The sequence below is a fragment of the Periplaneta americana genome, chromosome 7 (assembly GCF_040183065.1).
Source record: "Periplaneta americana isolate PAMFEO1 chromosome 7, P.americana_PAMFEO1_priV1, whole genome shotgun sequence".
Classification (NCBI taxonomy): Eukaryota; Metazoa; Arthropoda; class Insecta; order Blattodea; family Blattidae; genus Periplaneta; species Periplaneta americana.
Window position 1 is genome coordinate 8044621 of NC_091123.1, and position 21386 is coordinate 8066006.

The 21386-nt window shown below is 40.6% G+C and overlaps 1 protein-coding gene across 1 annotated transcript in view; it reads left to right on the forward strand.

Moving 5' to 3' along the window:
• The window catches only part of Tudor-SN (Staphylococcal nuclease domain-containing protein 1), a 36688-nt gene that overhangs the window by 10183 nt on the left and 5119 nt on the right, over positions 1-21386 (forward strand). Inside the window, exons 5-11 of the mRNA XM_069830205.1 lie at positions 872-1042; positions 3145-3312; positions 4795-4959; positions 6014-6147; positions 9552-9758; positions 11742-11925; positions 19448-19894. Of these exons, the coding sequence (XP_069686306.1) occupies positions 872-1042; positions 3145-3312; positions 4795-4959; positions 6014-6147; positions 9552-9758; positions 11742-11925; positions 19448-19894 (1476 nt within the window). The remainder of the gene's footprint in view (positions 1-871; positions 1043-3144; positions 3313-4794; positions 4960-6013; positions 6148-9551; positions 9759-11741; positions 11926-19447; positions 19895-21386) is intronic.

A 21386-nucleotide genomic window follows, 5' to 3' on the forward strand; every position in this document is an offset into this window, starting at 1 on the left:
TAAGAGGAAGGGAGAAAATAGGAAAGACTGGAGAATGCTGGGTTTGCAGTGGAAGACCTGCTCTTGGGCAGAACACTATGAATGAAAATGAATGTTTTCGGATAATCCATGGGTACTGTTTTCCATAGTGGAAGGATGACACTACAATATTAAACATGTAAACAGGAGAAAACTCCTGTGTTACCTGGACCGTGAGCTTGCCAACACAAGTTATAAATCATGGGTAGGCCGGGGATCGAACCCAGGCTACAGGACTTTAAGTTCAGTGCCCTAGCCACTAGACCAGCATGAATTTTATTATAATGCATACAGGACTCGTACTTTAGATATGGAGGTTATTTTAGAAATAGTAATCATTAATTATCTTTATTTTTATGTTACAATGCTTAGGTGCAGTATATATTATTCTAGAAATTGAATGTTGGCGCAAAATGGAGAACCAACAAAATATATTTCTGGAGCTATGAGGGCAGAGTTATTTTACGTGTTGTAAATGTACGATGTCTCCCAGCCTCGTATCAGGCTTTGACATGGCAACCATAAATGATGCTCTCTTGTTTTACGTATTGTCAAAGGCTGCTAATTTCTAGACATGACCCACTGATTAAGCTATTTCTTCTTTGTTTTTATACATAGGTTTCTTATAGCAGTTTTCAGTCCCTATGTCTTATACTCAGAAAAACAACAGGTATATTATATTAATAGATTGCTTTGACCCTTGACTTCGTTGTTTTTGTTATTGTTATTGGTGATTGCTAATTTTTAAAGCTCACACTTAGGTGTACTTGGTGGCTCACAGGAAGTTGGATTATGACTGTTCTCTGTATAATGTAAAGAAGTGATGCATATAGTCAATATTTTCGTTTTCCAGGAACATGTACGAGACATCAAATGGACTATTGATAACCCACGTCACTTCGTGGACAAGTGTGGTAGCAAGCCAATGAAGGCTGTCATTGAACACGTGAGAGATGGCTCTACTGTGAGGGCATTCCTGTTGCCCGACTTCTATCACATCACACTAATGATCACTGGCATTCGAGTGAGTATGCATTTTATCATTCTCCAGTTAAACTCAGTTTCATAAAGAAAAAGAGCAATGCTGAAGAGGGAAACGAGATGCTGTTCATCTATCCTAACAACAGCAAGCTAAAGACGTAAAAGTAGATTTCCTAATCCCTGAAGTAATTTGTCATCATCAGGGGACGGATGTTAATGAAATGTCATTATTTTTCTTTTAACTTTGAAACTATTCCCTTGAATGCAGTAATTCATTTTATGGTATAACAAAATAAAATATGCAGTTTTTATGTTGTATTTTTTTGCCATTTTTGTCTGGTAGGTTTTTGTTTTGTTTCAATTTTTTTTTAGGGGTTGGGGAAGATTATTAAGAATTATTTTCTCGAATTCTTATTCATGTTTAAAGCATTTTTCGTTTAATTCGTTTCATTTTAAACTATGTTGCGTAAGTGCATGTACAACATATTATTGCCACACATTTTGTAATACATTGATATTTCTATTACTTTTATTTTTGATGAGTCATTTTCAATTGTTGAGATAAAAAGTGAACATACATTTTTTAAAGTATTCATTCTTCAGTGTGTTTGTAAATTTGTATTAATCGAGAATTACTTTTTAATAGAAAGCAAACAAAAAAAGAGAGTAGTTTTGATTTCTTTTAAAAACTATCTTTTGTGTTTGTGTGTTCAAATACATTCCTCTGTCTTTAATTTGTGAACTTTTAAAAGCATAACTTCTAGGGAATTTTTATGTGAATGTAAGGGCATTTTATCGGCCATTTTTCAGCTATTTTTAGGTCATCAACATCCGCCCCCTAGTCATTATTGTTGATGATTTAGATATCACACATTTATGAAAATTATATACACTAAAATGGAAACAATGTAATGAAGTTTCGTATTGCCTTTTCCTACAAATGCCTGTTCATTGTTAACTGCCCTTTTGACTTCGGTACTTGCAGAGAGTTTGCTGTGTTACCTGGACAAAGGGCTTGCCCAACACAAGTTATAAATCGGGCATCGAACCCAGATTCACAGGATTATAAGTCCAGCAGTCTAACCACTAGACCAACGTAGTGGTTATGTCGATAACATGTCACACATAATATGATGAACTAATTAACACTTTAATGACACGTACTAAGACAAATTGATTTTAATAAGTTCACTCTTTTAAATCGGGCATACGCTTCTTACGCCCCTGGCAGTGGAAAAAAAAAAAAGGCATCAATATTTTTTGTGCTTCTGGTGGTAGAAAAGAGAAACACTGAAATGCACATTGAGATTAAAGTACCGTATATTCAAGCATTATTATTATTATTATTATTATTATTATTATTATTATTATTACTTACTTACTGGCTTTTAAGGAACCCGGAGGTTCATTGCCGCCCTCACATAAGTCTGCCATAGGTCCCTATCCTGAGCAAGATTAATCCAGTCTCTATCATCATATCCCACCTCCCTCAAATCCATTTTAATATTATCTTCCCACCTACGTCTCGGCCTCCCCAAAGGTCTTTTTCCCTCCGGCCTCCCAACTAACACTATATGCATTTCTGGATTCGCCCATACGTGCTACATGCCCTGCCCATCTCAAACGTCTGGATTTTATGTTCCTAATTATGTCAGGTGAAGAATACAATGCGTGCAGCTCTGCGTTGTGTAACTTTCTCCATTCTCCTGTAACTTCATCCCTCTTAGCCCCAAATATTTTCCTAAGAACCTTATTCTCAAACACCCTTAATCTCTGTTCCTCTCTCAAAGTGAGAGTCCAAGTTTCACAACCATACAGAACAACCGGTAATATAACTGTTTTATAAATTCTAACTTTCAGATTTTTTGACAGAAGACTAGATGACAAAAGCTTCTTAACCGAATAATAACACGCATTTCCCATATTTATTCTGCGTTTGATTTCCTCCCGAGTGCCATTTATATTTGTAACTGTTGCTCCAAGATATTTGAATTTTTCCACCTCTTCGAAAGATAAATCTCCAATTTTTATAGTTCCATCTCGTACAGTATTCTGGTCACGAGACATAATCATATACTTAGTCTTTTCGGGATTTACTTCCAACCCTATTATTATTATTATTAATACCACCATTACTACTTTCAGTGTCCTGGATTCAAGCTGGATAATGAAGGGAAGCCAGACCCATCTGCCAAGGTGCCTTATGCGGAAGAAGCAAAGTATTTTGTTGAGACACGATTATTGCAAAGAGATGTTGAGATTATTTTGGAGTCTGTTAATAACAACAACTTCGTTGGAAGCATCCTCCATCCTGTAAGTATGATTTTTCACATTCAAAATACTCTTCACGTAGTTCTAATCAGTGTGATTGAATGTTGCTTTTTAAACATTCAATAGCATTCATATGCTGTAAGTCTATGTTAAATTTTTTTCTTATACACAGTACAAAGAGAGAAGAGAAGGTATTGTAATGCTACAAAAAATGTGTCATGGAGGTGATACCATTATCTCTATGTTTTACACATTTCACAATAGTTCTTCGCTTTGTCATATTACGAATGGTAATACAGTTAAATTCCTTTATTGAACTATTGTTCAAAAGACCTTCATAAATGACATCTAATATGCATTCAGATAAGAGAATAAACTTTCATTTGCTGGATTAGGATTACTAGAAATAAATGCATTCTTTATAATCCCAACTATAAGAAATTAAGCTTACTTTATTTATTCATTAATTGCTAGAGATAGATACCTAGTTCTCGCAAACCATGGACTCATGAAATACAGGTTCTGAGCTGAGAAAAAGCAAAAACTTCACATTTCAAGCCCTTCCATGTCAAAATATCTTAAGTTTAAACTAGCAAAATAACGTGAAATTTTGTGTATACGTGAAATTTTTGTTTTTAGCATGAATTTATTCGAAATTTAATGTTTTTCAAGAAAAACTTTGGAGTCAATCCACACCAAATCGGTCCAGGAATAAATTAATTGGTTTGCTTGATCATTTTAAAAATGTTTATTTTTTGATAGTGATGACCAAATCTATAAGTAGACAGAAATTAGTATTAGTTTGTTTTTGTTTACCTTCTTATAAAAATGGCAGCCATTTTTGTATTATGGCATTCAACATTTTTGGCTTTTGCCGACAATTGCTGTAAATGTGACAGTCCAGCTCAAAAAATGATAGCAAAGTGAGGAAAACACTGTTATTTTTAGCACATCCAAAAGTGCATTTTTAGATCCTGTACATTTTTACTTATCACTCTTTGTAATCATTGAAAGTTAAGGCCAAAGTCGATTAACATATTTTAAAAAATTGCAGTTTTAATATTTTTTTTTCTTTTTCAGTGGGGAAGAATGAAATATCAGGGCTGTCCTTTGTAAGCAGCCAGTAATTAAGGTTTATAATAATGTTTTGTCTGTCAAAATTTTATGAAGTTAAAGTTCGAGCAAGCAAACAAGTTGGTAATATTATGTGATCAGTAAATGTTTTAGTTAAGTAACATTTTGAATAGACTGCTGGTAATAGGACAGCTTTATATAAAAAGATAATTGAAAAATGACTTTTTTGTCCCAAACCTGTATCTCTCCCCTTAATTTAATTCGATTATAAATATTTCACGCAATCAGTCATTGGGATTCCCTTAAATCTCTTGTCTTTTTTTTTTATTCACCTCGCTCATCAACTGTTTTTATAGAATAAGTGAAGCTTGAAAGTGATTGTCACTTGTTTTATTAAAACAACATAGTGCAGGCCTTGCTGATGAAGGACACTTGTCATTTGTTTTACAGAAAGGAAACATTGCGGAGGCCTTGCTAAAGGAAGGGTTTGCACGATGTGTTGATTGGTCCATGGCTTTCATGAAGAGTGGTGCAGACAAGCTGAGAGCAGCTGAGAAATTAGCTAAGGAGGGCAAGATCAGGATCTGGAAGGACTATCAGGCAACAGGTCCTCAGGTAAAATCATATTGTAGAGTTCTCACTGCCGGTGGCAGAAGTCAGCAGTGCCATTGTTTCTGGCTTTCATGAAGAGTGGTGAAAACAGCTGAGAAGTTAGCCAAGGAAGGCAAGATGAGGATCTGGAAGGATTACCAGGCGACAGGTAGTCAGGTAAAATCATACTGTAGAGTTCTAACTGCTAGTGGCAGAAATCAACAGTGTCATTGCTTCTTGCATTGTCTACTATTGCCTCTCTAACTGTTAATTTATATCACAGTGAATGTACCTAGACTAATGAGCTTAGACAATTGTATCCCTCGTTAATTTTACAGTCCTTTCCACATCTCAGATCATTTTTCCTATTTAGCTCATAAACACTTTACACATTTTAAGTCATTGAAAAACTATACTATGTTTACTGCAGTATATTGTATTGATCTATTTTAAACTTTCATAATATAATTCTCTTATTTCCACCACTCGTTCCCACCACTCATTAAAAAACCCAAATTGCATTTCCTGTTTAACACTTCACACAGTTTTACATTGGCATCTCTCTTCTTCCTAATAAGTTCATTCTATTGATCTTGCTAAATCTTTCCATAAGTTTCAAGTTCACTTAAATTGATCATCCATTCCTCCACCGCAACAGCGTCATATTAAACTGATCTTACTCGAAATATTCTAACTGCCCTCACCTTATATCTTATTTCACATCTTCCCTACAGCAATTTATAACATTACACTTCTTTACATTAACTTCTACTGATATCAGTCTATATTAATTAACTAAACACTTTTAAATTTCCCATAATCCATTTCAATTCATTACCATCATAACTTACCTCCAGATTTAAGTTCTCTTAAGCACACTTTAATCACACTACACCCTGACTTACCTCAGCTACATCAGCAAAATACTTCATTACAATATGTTATTTCTTATGTGTCATTTTCCTTTCTCGCATTTTATCAACAGAGCCTATTAACTTGTGAAAATTTTTAACTGTCTATATTAAAAAAAAGTTCATAGCCTTAATACCTTTGTTTGTTTGTTTTTTTTTTTTTTTAGATCACTGGTAAGGAGAAGGAATATACAGCTACTGTAGTGGAGGTTGTGAATGGAGACGCCTTGATGGTAAAGACTGCTGATGGAGCCACCAAAAAAGTGTTCCTGGCCAGCATCCGGCCTCCAAGAGACCAGAGGTTAGTGTTATGGTAGCATAAATTGAGTCTTATGGCCGGTTTCACCAAGCTCCTTTAAATTAGCACAAACGACTTGTCAATAAACGGATCATTTAATTTTAACGAGATCTTTAAAAGTTGACTGTTTCACCATGCCTCGTTTCTTCAAAATTAACATGCGTTTACTAACGTGGGGATTTTGTACTTGTATCTTGCATGTTTCATTTCTCATACCACCATGGCTTCGAAATCGCGAATTTCATTGGTTACATGATCACGGCTGACTTTGTTTGGCATGAGGAAACAATCATAGGCAAACGTGTAAGAGGCTGTAATTTTAAGAACATCTGAAAGTTCTTATTCTTGGTATTTTTCCTAAATACAGTATGTTGTCATACCATAATTTAAAAAAAAAAAAAAAAACAGATGCTTCCAAATGTAAATAGGAATGTAGAGCAGTTAATTTGTAACTTCTAAAGGAAATATAAGAAAATTTTGCAGACGATAAGGTAAAGAGCTTCAGAATTGATGCCACAATACAGTTATTATTAGGCCTAAATTTAGAATGGGAAATCGCCTCTTCCATAAATTGCATACTACTTTTATACTGTATTTCATGTAGATTTATGTACCTGTAACAATTTTGCCCTGCATGTGTGGCAGAATTCAGAAGAGGTGTCATTAAATTGGATTTTAAGGGGTATCCATTGCATCCTAAAAGTAAAATCTCTTTGCACCCTTTCCATTTAAAAAGGCATCCTCCTCTTACACATTTGGAATGTTGTGCTATCGTGTACTGATCGTAAAACGAGAAGAATCTGTTGAATAGGCATTAAGTGGGTGATTCCTATCTGTCATATTCTAACCTATTATAATTTCAATAAACTAGCGCTGAGGTAATTCTGCTGATTTCGGAATTGAAAATCGTTAAATTTAATTTCTTTTGTGGAGATGCAATTGATCGTATATACAAGGCATAACAAAAACCTAAACTAATCAAACCTAACCTGTCACAGTTTCGTATGTGCAAGGTGTATAAGCAGAGCACGAAGGAAACTACCTCAGCGATAGTTTAGTCACAATTTATTTATATGAAATTGTTTGAATATTGAATGAAAAATAGGATCTTCTGTTGCAGAATCTTTTGGCCATATTACTGCCAGGAGATACGATTGGAACATGTAGCTTACACACTCTATCATTGTCAATGACGACAGGAAATTTAGCTGTAGGCCTATTATAAAGATAATAAATGTATTGTGGTCGTAATGTTGATGTACGTCTGATACTTTATTCACATTTCTAGAACAATACAGCTTTTGACATCCATTAATATCACCAATTACTATTTCAAAACTTCTCGTAACATTATCTTAAAGCGAGAAGAATCTGTTGCAGAGGTGTTAAGTGGGCGATTCCTATCTGTTGTATTCTAACCTATATTCAGTTTCTTCTAGAATCATTCTTATTACTTATTTCCTTAATGTGCAGCTTTCGTGAAATTCTTTATCACATAAATCTTCAAAATGATTATTCCAAGTGTTATTACAACATATAAAAGTTCACCATAATGTTGCAGAATTTCAACATCGAATACATCCGCCATGTTGTTGATTTTTTAACCCATTGTTACTGCTTTAACGCGACGAATTAGGTCCTAATAAATTAACGATGAGTTTAAAGATGTGTTAGCAATAACGATGTTTGGTGAAACAAAAATTGACTAACGTGTCATTAAATTATTTAACGAGACGTTATAATGATAACGAAGGTTGGTGAAACTGGCCATTAGAGATTGTTCTTAAAAGATGCAATTATTTTGTAAAGTCAATTGAAATTTCTGTTAAATATAACAGTGATATACAGTCACTGTGGCTCATTGTTAACATGTTGAGTTTATAAGCCAGGGAGCCCAAGTTCAAATCCTTGTTGATTCACCCTGAAGTCACAACTTGGATTGTGCAAGCCCTTGGTCCAGACAACACGGGAATTTTCTCTGAGTACTCCAGTTCCTCTGTGTGACATCCCATAATTCTCCATCATTCAACATAGACCCACTCCCGAATCACGCAAGTGAAGTGGGTGGGGATTGGATACACACACATAAACCCACTACCTCTGGTACACTCTGTGTAGTCTCTGACGAAGTAAGTGGGCTAACTTTTAGTCACTAGCAATAGAGTCGTGGGAAATAACAGAATGTTAAGGGCCTTGCACTATTACAAGAAATGGTGAGAATGAAGGGTTCTTTTTTATCAAAACTTCTTCCAGAACAGCTCTGTGCCTTCTAATAGTTTTCAAAGTAGTTATGTACCATCTGACATTTTCAGAGCAGTTTTGTACCTTCAGACTAAGTTAAGAATGTTTCTTTGGAATCTAACAGTTTTCAGAACAGTTATATGCCCCTTAATAGCTTTAAGAACAGTTATGTATCTAATGATTTTCAGAATAGTTCTGTACTTTCAAACTACAGTACAATCCCGATTATCACCCACACTTTTTTTTTGGGAAAGTATACATATGTATAGTCTTAGAAAAAAGTTTTGTCGCACAGATACTTTATAAATCCCAGAAAGGAGGCAGTGCGCATGATCATACATACAACGAAACAAAACTAATTTTATTACCTCAACTAGTCATTTTCTTGTAACCATGTCGCTCATCCTTTGATCATGCACACTGTTTCCTTTCTGGGACTTATAAAATATCTATGCAACGAAACTTTTTTCTAAGACTGTACATTGTTCCCAATTTTGTCATTAGGAATTTAGAGTGCGGGTCTTATTCAAGGGACAGGTAGTATTCAGTATTATACAGTATGTTAAGAATGTTTTTTAACATCTAACAGTTTTTAGAACAGTACTATGCTCCTTAATAGCTTTCAGAACAGTTATATACCATTCCGTTACCATGGAAACAATTGAAGTAGATTTGTTTTGGTTGTTGTGTGTCATAGAATAACTTCTGTCGGATCTGTTTTTGTTATTGAACATACATAGGTTTACAAATGTTGACTTAAGACATGCATATGGAGAAGCTTATGACAATGCTAATGAGGCACTGTAAATTTATGTGCAGCATCATATTCTCTTTCATTTTCATGGCTAGATCAACGTCTTCGAGATAGTGGCCAGTATTTTTCGTGTTCACATTCTTTGAAATCCTTATTTCTTTCATTTCGTTCTATCTTAATACAGAATCATTTCTGGACACTTATTTCATTACGAAGAAAGTTTGATGATTGGATGGCCTCTGTTAATCTAAAAATTAGGAACAGTTATTCTGAAACACACTGTAGATCATTCAAGATTGTTTTTTAATGTGAACATTTGTTATTGTTGTGCTTCTTATTGCATAACCCATACCCTGACCTGCAGTTGGTAATCATAAACTCTGTGGCATGTTGTGCCTGCTTCTGTTGGCAGAGTGACTGAGGAGAAGCCCAACGAGCCGCCTCCACCTCGTCCCAAGGGTTTCCGTCCACTTTATGATATTCCGTGGATGTTTGAAGCCCGCGAATTCCTGCGAAAGAAGCTGATTGGAAAGAAGGTGAACGTTGTGGTGGATTACATCCAGGCTGCCAAGGACAACTTCCCCGAGAAAGTGTGCTGTACAGTTACCATTGGTGGAATGTAAGTTAAAGAGAACTCCTTTACTTTACAGTTGGAAAGTAATAGCATCTTCATACTTATCAGTAACAGGTTTTCCTGTAAACAAGTCTGGCATTAAAACCAGAGAGGGAACATTTCAATGTATCAGAGATGATATTTCCGAGAAAAAGAGTCAAATGCACTTTGTCAGATTACAAAAGAAAGTAATAATAAGTATTTATACAGAACTATTCATTTACCAAAGTAGACATATTTTGTGAGTAGCCACCATGGTGATCTAGTGGCTAGAGTGCTGGATATAATCATGTGAATTGGGGTTCGATTCCTGGTGTACCCCCGATTTATAACTTGTGTTGGGCAAGCCTGTGGTCCAGGCTTTTCTCTGGGATCTCTGGTTTCCCTGTGGCATCCCAACAAATCTCCCTCATCTCATCATGGGTGTACCATAGACCAAGTACCCGCCATTAGAAATATACATAGGCTATATATATATATATATATATATATATATATATATATATATATACATACATATACATATACATATATACATACATACATATACACATACACACATTGTATATATATTTTGTGAGTCAAGATCTGCAGTTCTGGCTATTGTTTCATTAACATCAAAAGACAAGAGAGAGAGAGAGAGAGAGAGAGAGAGAGAGAAATCTATACCAAAATTAAGTTTCTACAAAAATGGACAAAAATAGTTTCTTTACTATGGATAACATCTCACCTTTTCATTGTGGGTTAAAAGGAAATGAAAATGTAGACTTTTTTTTTGGCAAAGAAAGAAGTCAACATACTTGAAAATAGTGTAGAATCATTCTAGAAGTTTATAGTGCTAACATAAAAACTGGAAAATTTTATAATGGCATCAGGCTCTCTAAACTTAAAAAAGGCTGTTTTTATACCCAAATTACCCTGACCCACTTTATCCCACTAATAGAATCATTTCATTATATCCCATATTTTTAGGATCTAAAGTACTCATGTTAGATTTCTCGTATTTTAATAGAATTTCATATTTTTAGGGTGTTAAGTTGAATTTTATGGCTTTTTTTAATAAAGAGAAATAACTTATGGGTAAGGTGTGATTTTTTTATATTAATGAAAAATGCAAATTCCTTAATGAAAGTCCAAAATGAAGTAAAATATATCCACGAATTTTCTCGAAATTTATACAAATCTACGAAATTACTTCATAATCACGATATTTTCAACAAAAAACAGGTTTTATGGAGAATTCGTACAAAAAAAATACAAAATAAAAATTTTCTTCGATATAAAATATGAACATTTCTATAAATTTGATAGTTCAGCATTACATGCGTGTGGCATCTGGCAACAATGTACACATAGTTTCAGGAACTACTTCCAGAGAGCAGTGCAAGCAGACAATGGTCATTTCTCTTTCCCACAACAACTGTCTTTGTGTGATCAAGAGGGCAGTTCTGTCACTCCCTCACAGCCGAATGAAATTGAATTATGAATTTAATTAATGATTCAAACAATTTTCTGTTATTTTCAAAGGGATCGTTTTAATAATAATTTTAAAAATGTTATTTTACAGTTTTTTAAGTTTATTTAGGGCACGAGATATGTTCGAAATTATTTGTTTTTCTATGAAATAGTCACCGAAATCAAACCATTTTAATCACCCAAATCAGATTAAAATAATCACATCCCTACTGATAGGTACCATTATGTTTAGTTAGCACTGTGTTAGTGTGGCATATATTGAAATCAATTATTTTACACTTTTTATAGGGCAGTAAAGAAATTTAAGTGTTTATTATAACTTTCAGCCCCTTAGCATCATACTTCTGAATACATTTTTAGTGCATTGCATGCTTTGTTTTCATTCTATTCCTTTTGTTTCATATCATTCCTGGTTTTTCTTCTTTCCTCACGGATAGGCTCAGCTAGCCTTAATTTTATAACATGCTGCTGTTACTTGTATTTCATACAGTGTGTGAATCTGTTGTGTTGCAGTAATGTAGCAGAAGCAATGGTGAGCAAAGGCTTTGCCACAGTGCTGAGATATCGTCAAGATGATGATCAGAGATCGTCGCACTATGATGAGCTTCTGGCTGCTGAAATGAAAGCTCTCAAGTCTGGGGCTGGAGTTCATGCAAAGAAGAACATCCCTAACCACCGTGTTGCCGATGTGGCAGGGGTAAGGACATTAAGCAGCAATCAACTGCAATATAACAACATATATACAGGCATAAAAGTAACAAAGAAAACGCATAAAATTATATTAATAACTAACAAAACTGAAAAGTACTAAGTACAGTCTCCCTAAACTGTAACAATTTCTTGATGAATCAGAATGGGTTACCTAAAAGCCATTTATGCAATTTCCTCCTAAACAAGTTCAAAGATAAATAAATTACAGTAGCAGGAAGTTTGTTTTACAGCTGTAGTATTCAACAGTGAACTTTGCAACTTTTTAACTTTCAAGTTCTGCAAATTTGGGATTTCCATTTCTCTATTTCATTACAACTCAGGCATGTTATTTTGGTGAAATTTTGGCAAATATTCGAATAATTTTATAGATTGGAGAGATTAATAACATTTTTAAATTTAATTTTCTAATGTCTGTTTGGGGACAAGTTCACTGGAAGTGTCCTTTGTGTAAAACTGGAAATGTATTTCTGAGAACTCTAATTGAACATTTATTTATTCATTCATTCATTCTGATGTAGTTAAGGCCATCAGCCTTTCACTTCCACATCACCACAAATGCATGTACAATAACAGAAAAAAATCAAACTATAAACATGAAATAAAAGCACACGAAAATATATTGTAATTTTATTAGTAACAACAATGTAATTTATTTGTCACAACAGTAATTCCTTTCTACAATTCACCTTAAACGCTCTCGTCAACAATTGGATCCTCACTCAACACAGTATTCGTTATAGCACTCCACCGACGACAATGATAATTTACTTGGACTATTACGCACAACAATGAACTGTTAATCTTAACTAATATTTACAAAGCACTATTTACAAATCAGAACTACCAGTTCTCAGTTCACAGTTCTTCTATCTCAGTCACTCGAGTTCACCGTATCTCGAACCACAGACCTTCAGAGACAGTTCACTGTACTCGAACTCGGGTCCCTCCAACTGCGGTCCACTGCACTCGAACTCAGGTCCCTCCAACTGCGGTCCACTGCACTCGAACTCAGGCCTTCGGATGCTGACGCAGATGCGGACGCACACTCGAGTCGAACTCCGGTACACAAGACTGGCTTCCTTGCTCTGGCTTTCTCACTGACTGAATAACTGAAAACTCAGAAACTGAAACTGCTGTCGTTCCTTCGCGACCGTAATTTATAACTACAGCGACGTAGCCTCGAAAGTTCGACCCGTCTCTAGAGATGGCATTCCAGAGAAATCCAGGGCCCTCTCCTCTCTACCAGCACCAGATGCGCGCGCAAACTCGTCGCGTGACGTAATACACCCTCTCTCTTCTCTCCACCGCGCGACGTCACTCAATGTTCCGTGGAGCCTGTGCGGTCTGCTTTCATGCGGGACGCTGGTCGTGAGTTCGATTCTCACGTCGCTGTCACATTGCCCCCTCATTAGGGCTGCTCGTCCCGGGCAGTCCCTTGGTAGGATGCTAATCGGTCCAGATGCACCACCATCATCTTCCCTCGAGGTTGTCGCTGGATGCGGTACACCACGTCGTTGATCCGGGTCACCACGCGGTATGGTCCATCCCAGGCACGCTGCAGCTTTGGTGATTTCCCTTTGGTCCTGGTAGGTCGATACAGCCACACCCGGTCGCCCTCCTGGAATCCTGCAGAGTTGGCTAATCTGTCGTAGCGCACCTTCATCCTGTCGCTGGCCATCTTGAGGTGCTCTCTGGCCAGTTGGTGAACTCCATTCAACTTCTCGGTGAGTTCTGCCACATAGTCAGTCGCTGGCTGGTCGGCGCTGGGTGGCGTGCCAAACAGCAGATCACAGGGCAGGCGCAGCTCTCTCCCGAAGACCATGTTTGCCGGTGTCATTCCTGTTGTATCGTGGACCGAAGCTCTGTAGGCCAAGAGGAACAGTGGAACTCTGGCATCCCAGTCTCGTTGATGGTTGGACACCACCTTGCGCAGGTGCTCCTCCACGGTTTTGATGTATCGTTCCACCATGCCGTCGGACTGTGGGTGGAGGGGAGTGGTCCTGGTTTTATGCACCCACAGACGCTCGAACAATTCTCCCATCAGGTTGGATTCGAAGTTGCGCCCCTGATCGCTATGCAATTCCCGGGGCACCCCGAATCGGCAGATGAAGTTGTCAAGCAGCGCGTCGGCCACCGTCGAAGCCTCTTGGTTGGGAATCGCGTACACCTCTGGCCATTTTGTGAAGTAATCCATGGCGACTAGCAGGTAGCGGTTCCCGCGATCCGTGACCGGGAACGGTCCAGCAACGTCGATGGCGATCCTCTCAAAAGGAGCTCCCACGTTGTACTGCTGCATGGCTCCCCTGCTGCGGGTCCTTGGTCCGCGACTGGCTGCACAGGTGTCGCATCTTCGGCACCATTGTTCCGTGTCGGTTCTCTGATGCAACCAATAGAACCTCTGCCTTAACTTGTCCAGCGTCCTGTTGGCTCCCAGGTGGCCTCCAGTCACTCCAGCATGAGTCTCCTCCAGCACTTCCTTCACCTTGCTCCTGGGCAGGACAAGTTGTTCTATGCGGGTCCTTCCATCGGCCGACTCCCAAATCCTCTTCAGGATACCGTCCTTGACAGTGAAGGATTCCCACTGGGCCCAGTAGCTCTTGTAAGTGGTGCTACGGTTGGCGATATCGGCCCATACTGGTCTCTGGCCGGACTCCACGTCACGCAGTAGCTGTCCAATGTTTGGGTCCTCCAGCTGCTCCCTCCTTATGGCGGCATTATCCCAATCTGGGCTCGGATGGGCGGCAATTGCTCGGACTTTGTGGGCGCCATCCCGCTCTTCCACTTTCAGGCAGTGTTTGCAGCCATCCGGGCACGGACGTCGTGACAAGGCATCAGCGTTGGAATGTTTCTTCCCTTGGCGGTGTTCGGAGGTGAAGTTGTACTCCTGCAGACGTTGAACCCAACGGGCGGTCTGCCCCTCCAGATTCTTGAAGCCCAATAGCCAGGTGAGTGCAGAATGGTCTGTCCTCAAATGGAATTCCTGGCCATACAAATATTTGTGGAAGTGCTTCAGGGCTTCCACAATGGCAAGAAGTTCTCTACGGGTCACGCAGTAGTTTCTCTCAGCCTTGGACAATGTTCGGCTGAAGTAGGCAATCACCCTCTCTTGCCCGTCCTGTTCCTGAGAGAGTACTCCGCCGATGCCTACGTTGCTAGCGTCCGTGTCGAGCGTGAACTTCCTTCCAGGGATGGGATATCCCAGTACAGGAGCAGTGCAGAGCGCCTCTTTCAGCGACTGGAAGGATGACTCCGCCTCGTCTGTCCACTGGAATTGTCGTTTCTCCTCGGTCAGCTGGGTTAGAGGCTTAGCGATGTTGGCGTACCCAGCTACGAACCTTCTGTAATAAGTGCAGAGGCCGAGAAAGCGGCGCAACTCCTGTTTGTCCCTCGGTCTCGGCCATCCTCTGACGGCTTGTAGCTTCTCCGGGTCCGTGGCCACTCCGTTCGTCCCAACTACGTGTCCCAAGTAGTTGACCTTCTTCTGGAATAGATGACATTTCTTCGGGTTCAACTTCAGTCTGGCTTGTCGCAGTCTCTCGAACACTTTCCTCAGGTTCAACAGCTGTTCGCTGAAAGTCTTGCCCACCACGATGACGTCATCAAGGTACAGCAAACAGGTGTCGTATGTCAGGCCTCTCATTACGGACTCCATTAGTCTCTGGAATGTAGCCGGGGCGTTGCAGAGGCCGAACGGCATAACGGTGAACTGCCATAGTCCCTGGCCTGTAGAGAATGCTGTTTTCTCCTTGTCCTCAGGATGTAGCGCCACCTGCCAGTATCCTGACTTGAGATCCAACGTCGAGAACCACTCTGCTCCGGCCAGGGTGTCCAAGGTGTCGTCAATTCGTGGGAGGGGAAAGCAGTCTTTCCTGGTGACGTCATTCAGTCTTCTGTAGTCCACGCAGAAACGCAGGTCCCCATTCTTCTTCTTCACCAGCACTACAGGTGATGACCAAGGGCTGTCGGATTCCTCGATGACCCCTCTTGCTTTCATGCCCTCCAGTTGGCTGTCAATCTCCCTCTGTTTAGCTAGAGGGACGCGTCGAGGAGGTTGTCTGATTGGGCGAGCATTTCCGGTGTCGATGCGGTGCTGAACTTTCTCCGTTCTCCCGTAGTCATTTTCAGACAGACTGAACACGTCCTGAAATTCTGTCAGTAGATCGTGGATTTGTCTTCTTTCTCTTTTGCTTAAATTCGCCGGCAATTCTCGAGCCAGCTCTTTCAGTGATGGGTCTAGATCTGGATGTGGTCGGTGACACTCCTCGTTTTCTGCCAGAGACGTCACAGACACCACCGGCTCGACGTTACCTAGTACAGTTCCACTAGGCACCTCCTTGTCCCGATTGGTGACATTCAGGACCCTCACCGGTACCACCTTCTGATTCGGGAGTAGGGATCTGGCCACATAAACCCCATCTATCGGAGTTGTCTGCGAATCGAGGAGCAGGTTTCTCTTAGGCTGTCCGTCCAGTCTTGCCGTCACCACCATCTCGCAGCCTGCCGGGATTGTCACATGATTTTCCAAGGTGAGTCTGCTGGCCATGGGTTGGTCTTCGACGTCCCTCAGGAACACTTCATCCTGACCAAAACGCAGGATACGGCGCCGGACGTCCACCGTTGCATCGAAGATCCGCATGGCGTCGAGTCCCAGGATGACGTCTTCAGTGATGTTGGCGACGAACACCCACATCTCCAGTCTCCTCTTTCCCAAGGTCAAATCCAGGATGGGCAGGCTCTCGCCTGAGGCAGTACGTAGCTCGTATTGGCGCAGTGGCGTCCTCCCAGGTAGGCCACGCACGACGTCTGGTCTGGCGATGGTGAGCGACGCCCCGGTGTCTACTAGTACTCTGCATGGGCGGCCTCTTATCCATCCGTCAGCAATGAGCCCATCGTCGCATCTTCTGTTAACCGTCTTCAAGATCAGCCGAGGGGATGGTGATGACGGCGCCGACGTGCCCCTCATCGCATCGGCCCCTTTCAGTTTTCCTGTTTGTGACCAGATCGGTCACAGTCCCTCCTCAGGTGTCCAGGCTCGCCGCAGGACCAGCAGGTGGGCACTCCTCGTCTTCGTCGCTCGGGTGATTTCGGTTGACGTTCCTCGACGTCGGCCGCCGCGACGCTCCTAATCCGGTGCGATGCCGAGACGTTCGCCGTCAACTTGGCTGCCTCCATCCTGAGGGCCGCCGCCAGAGCTGCATTGATGGTGCGATGCTCTGCCAAGAGTAGCTGTTGCTTTATTTCCGGGTCTCGAACTCCGCTGCCGAAGGTGTAGGCCGCCTCTCCAGCGATGAAGTCATTAGGTAGGCCCCTGAGCGCCTTATGGGCCAGTTGTTCCACCGCCATCGCGAATTCTTGCAGGGACTCGCCTGACTGTTGGACCCTCGTTTTCAGTTGGGTCCTGAATGCTGCAGCAAGTTGATGGTCACCATAACGTCCCTCCAGGGCCGCCATTATCTCAGCGGCTGTCCCATCTTCTGGGACGCTGTGAAGAATCTCCGACGCCTCTCCTTGAAGCGCGGTCAGCAGCTGAGTAGTCTTCTCCGCTGGGGTCCACCCATTATGTGCTGCGGTGGCCTCGAACTGGCGACGGAATATCGCCCAAGACGTCGTACCGTCGAACTTCGGCGTCTTGACGTTGTGATGTCTGGCTGAAGCCGATGGTTCCGCAGGGGCACTATATGGAGTCCTCAACTCTGTGGCCGCTTCTTGCATGGCACGTCGAACCTCCTCGGCAACTATCTGTTTATGTTCTTTAGCCTGGCGATCCACCAACGCGAGGATGTGCTTGTTTTCCTCGGCGTGTTTGTCCATCACCTCACTCGTCTTGTCCAGCAACTCGCTCGTCTGCTCTTGACGACGCTCGAGTTCGCGGATTTTGCCGTCGAAATGGTCTACCTCTTGTCTCAATTCGGTTACTGTCTCGTTTATAGTTGTAAAATTCTTGTTTAGGTTGTCAAGATCGGCTTTGAGTTCGTCTTTCACGATGGCGACAATTCCATCTACGTGGGCTGAAACGCTTTCAATTTGCGTAGTGACGTCATCTTTTACTCCGCTGATGTCGCCTTTCACTCCACTTATGTCGCCTTTCACTCCACTTATGTCGCCTTTCACTTCACTTATGTCACTTTTCATCTCCGTTTTAACATCACTTATGTCGTTCTTAACCTCACTGATGTGCTTGTTCATGTTATCTTTTACTTCACTAATGTGCATGTTCATTTCTGCTTTCATTTCTGCGATGGCTAGCAGGATCTGCTGTAGGTTCTCCATTGTCGATAATATCCCACTTCTGACACCAATGTAATTTTATTAGTAACAACAATGTAATTTATTTGTCACAACAGTAATTCCTTTCTACAATTCACCTTAAACGCTCTCGTCAACAATTGGATCCTCACTCAACACAGTATTCGTTATAGCACTCCACCGACGACAATGATAATTTACTTGGACTATTACGCACAACAATGAACTGTTAATCTTAACTAATATTTACAAAGCACTATTTACAAATCAGAACTACCAGTTCTCAGTTCACAGTTCTTCTATCTCAGTCACTCGAGTTCACCGTATCTCGAACCACAGACCTTCAGAGACAGTTCACTGTACTCGAACTCGGGTCCCTCCAACTGCGGTCCACTGCACTCGAACTCAGGTCCCTCCAACTGCGGTCCACTGCACTCGAACTCAGGCCTTCGGATGCTGACGCAGATGCGGACGCACACTCGAGTCGAACTCCGGTACACAAGACTGGCTTCCTTGCTCTGGCTTTCTCACTGACTGAATAACTGAAAACTCAGAAACTGAAACTGCTGTCGTTCCTTCGCGACCGTAATTTATAACTACAGCGACGTAGCCTCGAAAGTTCGACCCGTCTCTAGAGATGGCATTCCAGAGAAATCCAGGGCCCTCTCCTCTCTACCAGCACCAGATGCGCGCGCAAACTCGTCGCGTGACGTAATACACCCTCTCTCTTCTCTCCACCGCGCGACGTCACTCAATGTTCCGTGGAGCCTGTGCGGTCTGCTTTCATGCGGGACGCTGGTCGTGAGTTCGATTCTCACGTCGCTGTCACAATATGCATGTTACAATCATAAAAAAACTTTAAATGAGTGAAGCTAAACTCAAGATTTAGTACCGATTATATTTTAGTTAATTATCAAGCTAGGATATTAACAAACGTAAAACAAGAAACTTGCAATTTTTAGTCTAGAGACGAGAGACAAATCAAACATGTAACAGTATTTAAAAACCATGAAATAAGACATAAATTTTCCAGTTTAATTTTGAATTGGATATAACACTATTATTCTTAATTTTAGTTCTGTATTTATAAAAACTAAAAGTTTGAATCAATTTTTATAGAGACTTTTTTTTTTTTTTTTAAGTTATTCTATGGGTATTTAGACAGTAATAAAATTGAATTTTGCATGATTTTTAGTTCGCTTTTTATACTCATTGTGTCGAAATGTTTCGGTTGGTTAAACCTGCTGAACCTGTGTGTGCAGGACCTTGCAAAGGCCAAACAGTTCCTGCCATTCCTTCAGCGGGCAGCTCGAACAGAAGCTGTAGTAGAATTTGTGGCAAGTGGTTCTCGATTACGACTGTACATAGCAAAGGAGACCTGCCTCGTCACATTCCTGTTAGCTGGTATCAACTGTCCTCGTGGCGCGAGACCCGGAATCGGCGGTGCAGGCACTGTCGACGGAGAGCCTTTTGGGGAGGAGGCGCTGCAGTTCACCAAGGACAGATGCATGCAGCGCGAGGTGGAGATCCACGTGGAGTCCATGGACAAGGCCGGCAACTTCATCGGCTGGCTGTGGGTGGACGGTCACAATCTGTCTGTGATGCTGGTGGAGGCAGGCCTGGCAACTGTACATTTCACTGCCGAACGCTCTGAGCACTACAGAGCTCTGAAGACTGCGGAGGACAATGCCAAGGCAGCCAAACTCAGGGTGAGTGCTGGTCATGTTACTAAGCCACCTTGACCCTAAGACATAATATTTTCATGTATATTTTCCAGTACGCTTATCCATGTTGTCTTTGAAGAGATTAAAACAAATGAAATATTGTCCTCCTTCTTCTTATATCCTGCTGTTCCTAGGAACATAGGGCAGCAGTAAAGTTCCTCCAGCGTACTCTGTTGCCAGCCATCCGTTTCACCTCTTTCCAGCTTTTCCCCACTTCTCTCCACTTCCTCCTCTATTGATCGTTTCCATGTTTTTCTAGGCCGTCCTCTCTTCCTTACTCCTTGTGGATTCAAATCAATTACAGTCTTCTCAATAGCTCCATCTGGCTTTCTCTGCGTGTGGCCTATCCAATTCCATTTTCTTTAAATATTGTCCTAAGCCTACTTAAAGAATAAATTGCACAAAGTGAATTGAAATTGTACTCCTTACAAAATAAGTTCACATTGCTATAAATCAGCCTCAGTCTAACAAAACTTTTCTGAAGAGTGGCTATCTTGTTTGTTTTACAGCATTAAGTCACTGAAAAATGATTTCACAATAAGCATTGATTTTATTGCCTTTATATGCAATTTGTTTTTCTTATCAGTCCACAGTGAATTCATGCTGGAGAACAATCTTTCAACATTTGCATTTGTATCAGTGATATACATAATGAACTCTTATCACTTTATTAAAATTGAGAGATCTTCATCAACACTTTTGAACAAATCCACCCAGACTTCGTCTAAATGTTTTGGTTTAAGAATCTCCTTCAATTCACTATCTTCTTTGGAATTCAGAACATTTTTCACAATTATCTCATCAAACAAATGGAATTCAACAATGTTTCATCTGGTAGCAATTTGCTAACTGTCCGAAGACAGGTTGTAACCTCATAAGTGACACCAATAAAGCAACTAAGCCAGGAGATAATGGGGTAGGGTGGCCAGTTCCTTCCCCCCCCCCCTCCTCCATTACATACATCGCTGACTAGTAACGTATTACACTAATCAGACTTCAGAGGTATACAAACAATTTCAAGTCAGATGTACTGCCTGATAATAGACGTACAGTCTTAGAAACAATTGATGGCTTGACTCTTGGTGGTGAAAAGATTTTATCGCACTAGTTATTTACGCTAATTTCTTTTCCCTGATACTTTCTCTAGCTCTGTAGGGACGACATACAACGAAACAGAACGATGTTATTACCTCAACTAGTTTGCTTGTGAACCTGATCACTTGTCCTCTGATCGTGCGTAGTGCCTCCTTTCTAGACTTCGAAAATATCTGTGCGCCATCATTTGTTTCCAAGGCTGTACATACCTCAATTGAAGGTACACTTCATAGTGTGAACTCTTGTAAGAACAGTGTATGCAGTCAGTGTCACTCCATTGTTGCCAATGTAGCGATTTCCAACAGTGATGGAGACTGATATTTATAATGAAATAGGAGTTCATATTCGCAGTTTTGTTTTTTACAGTCATTAATTTTTAAAT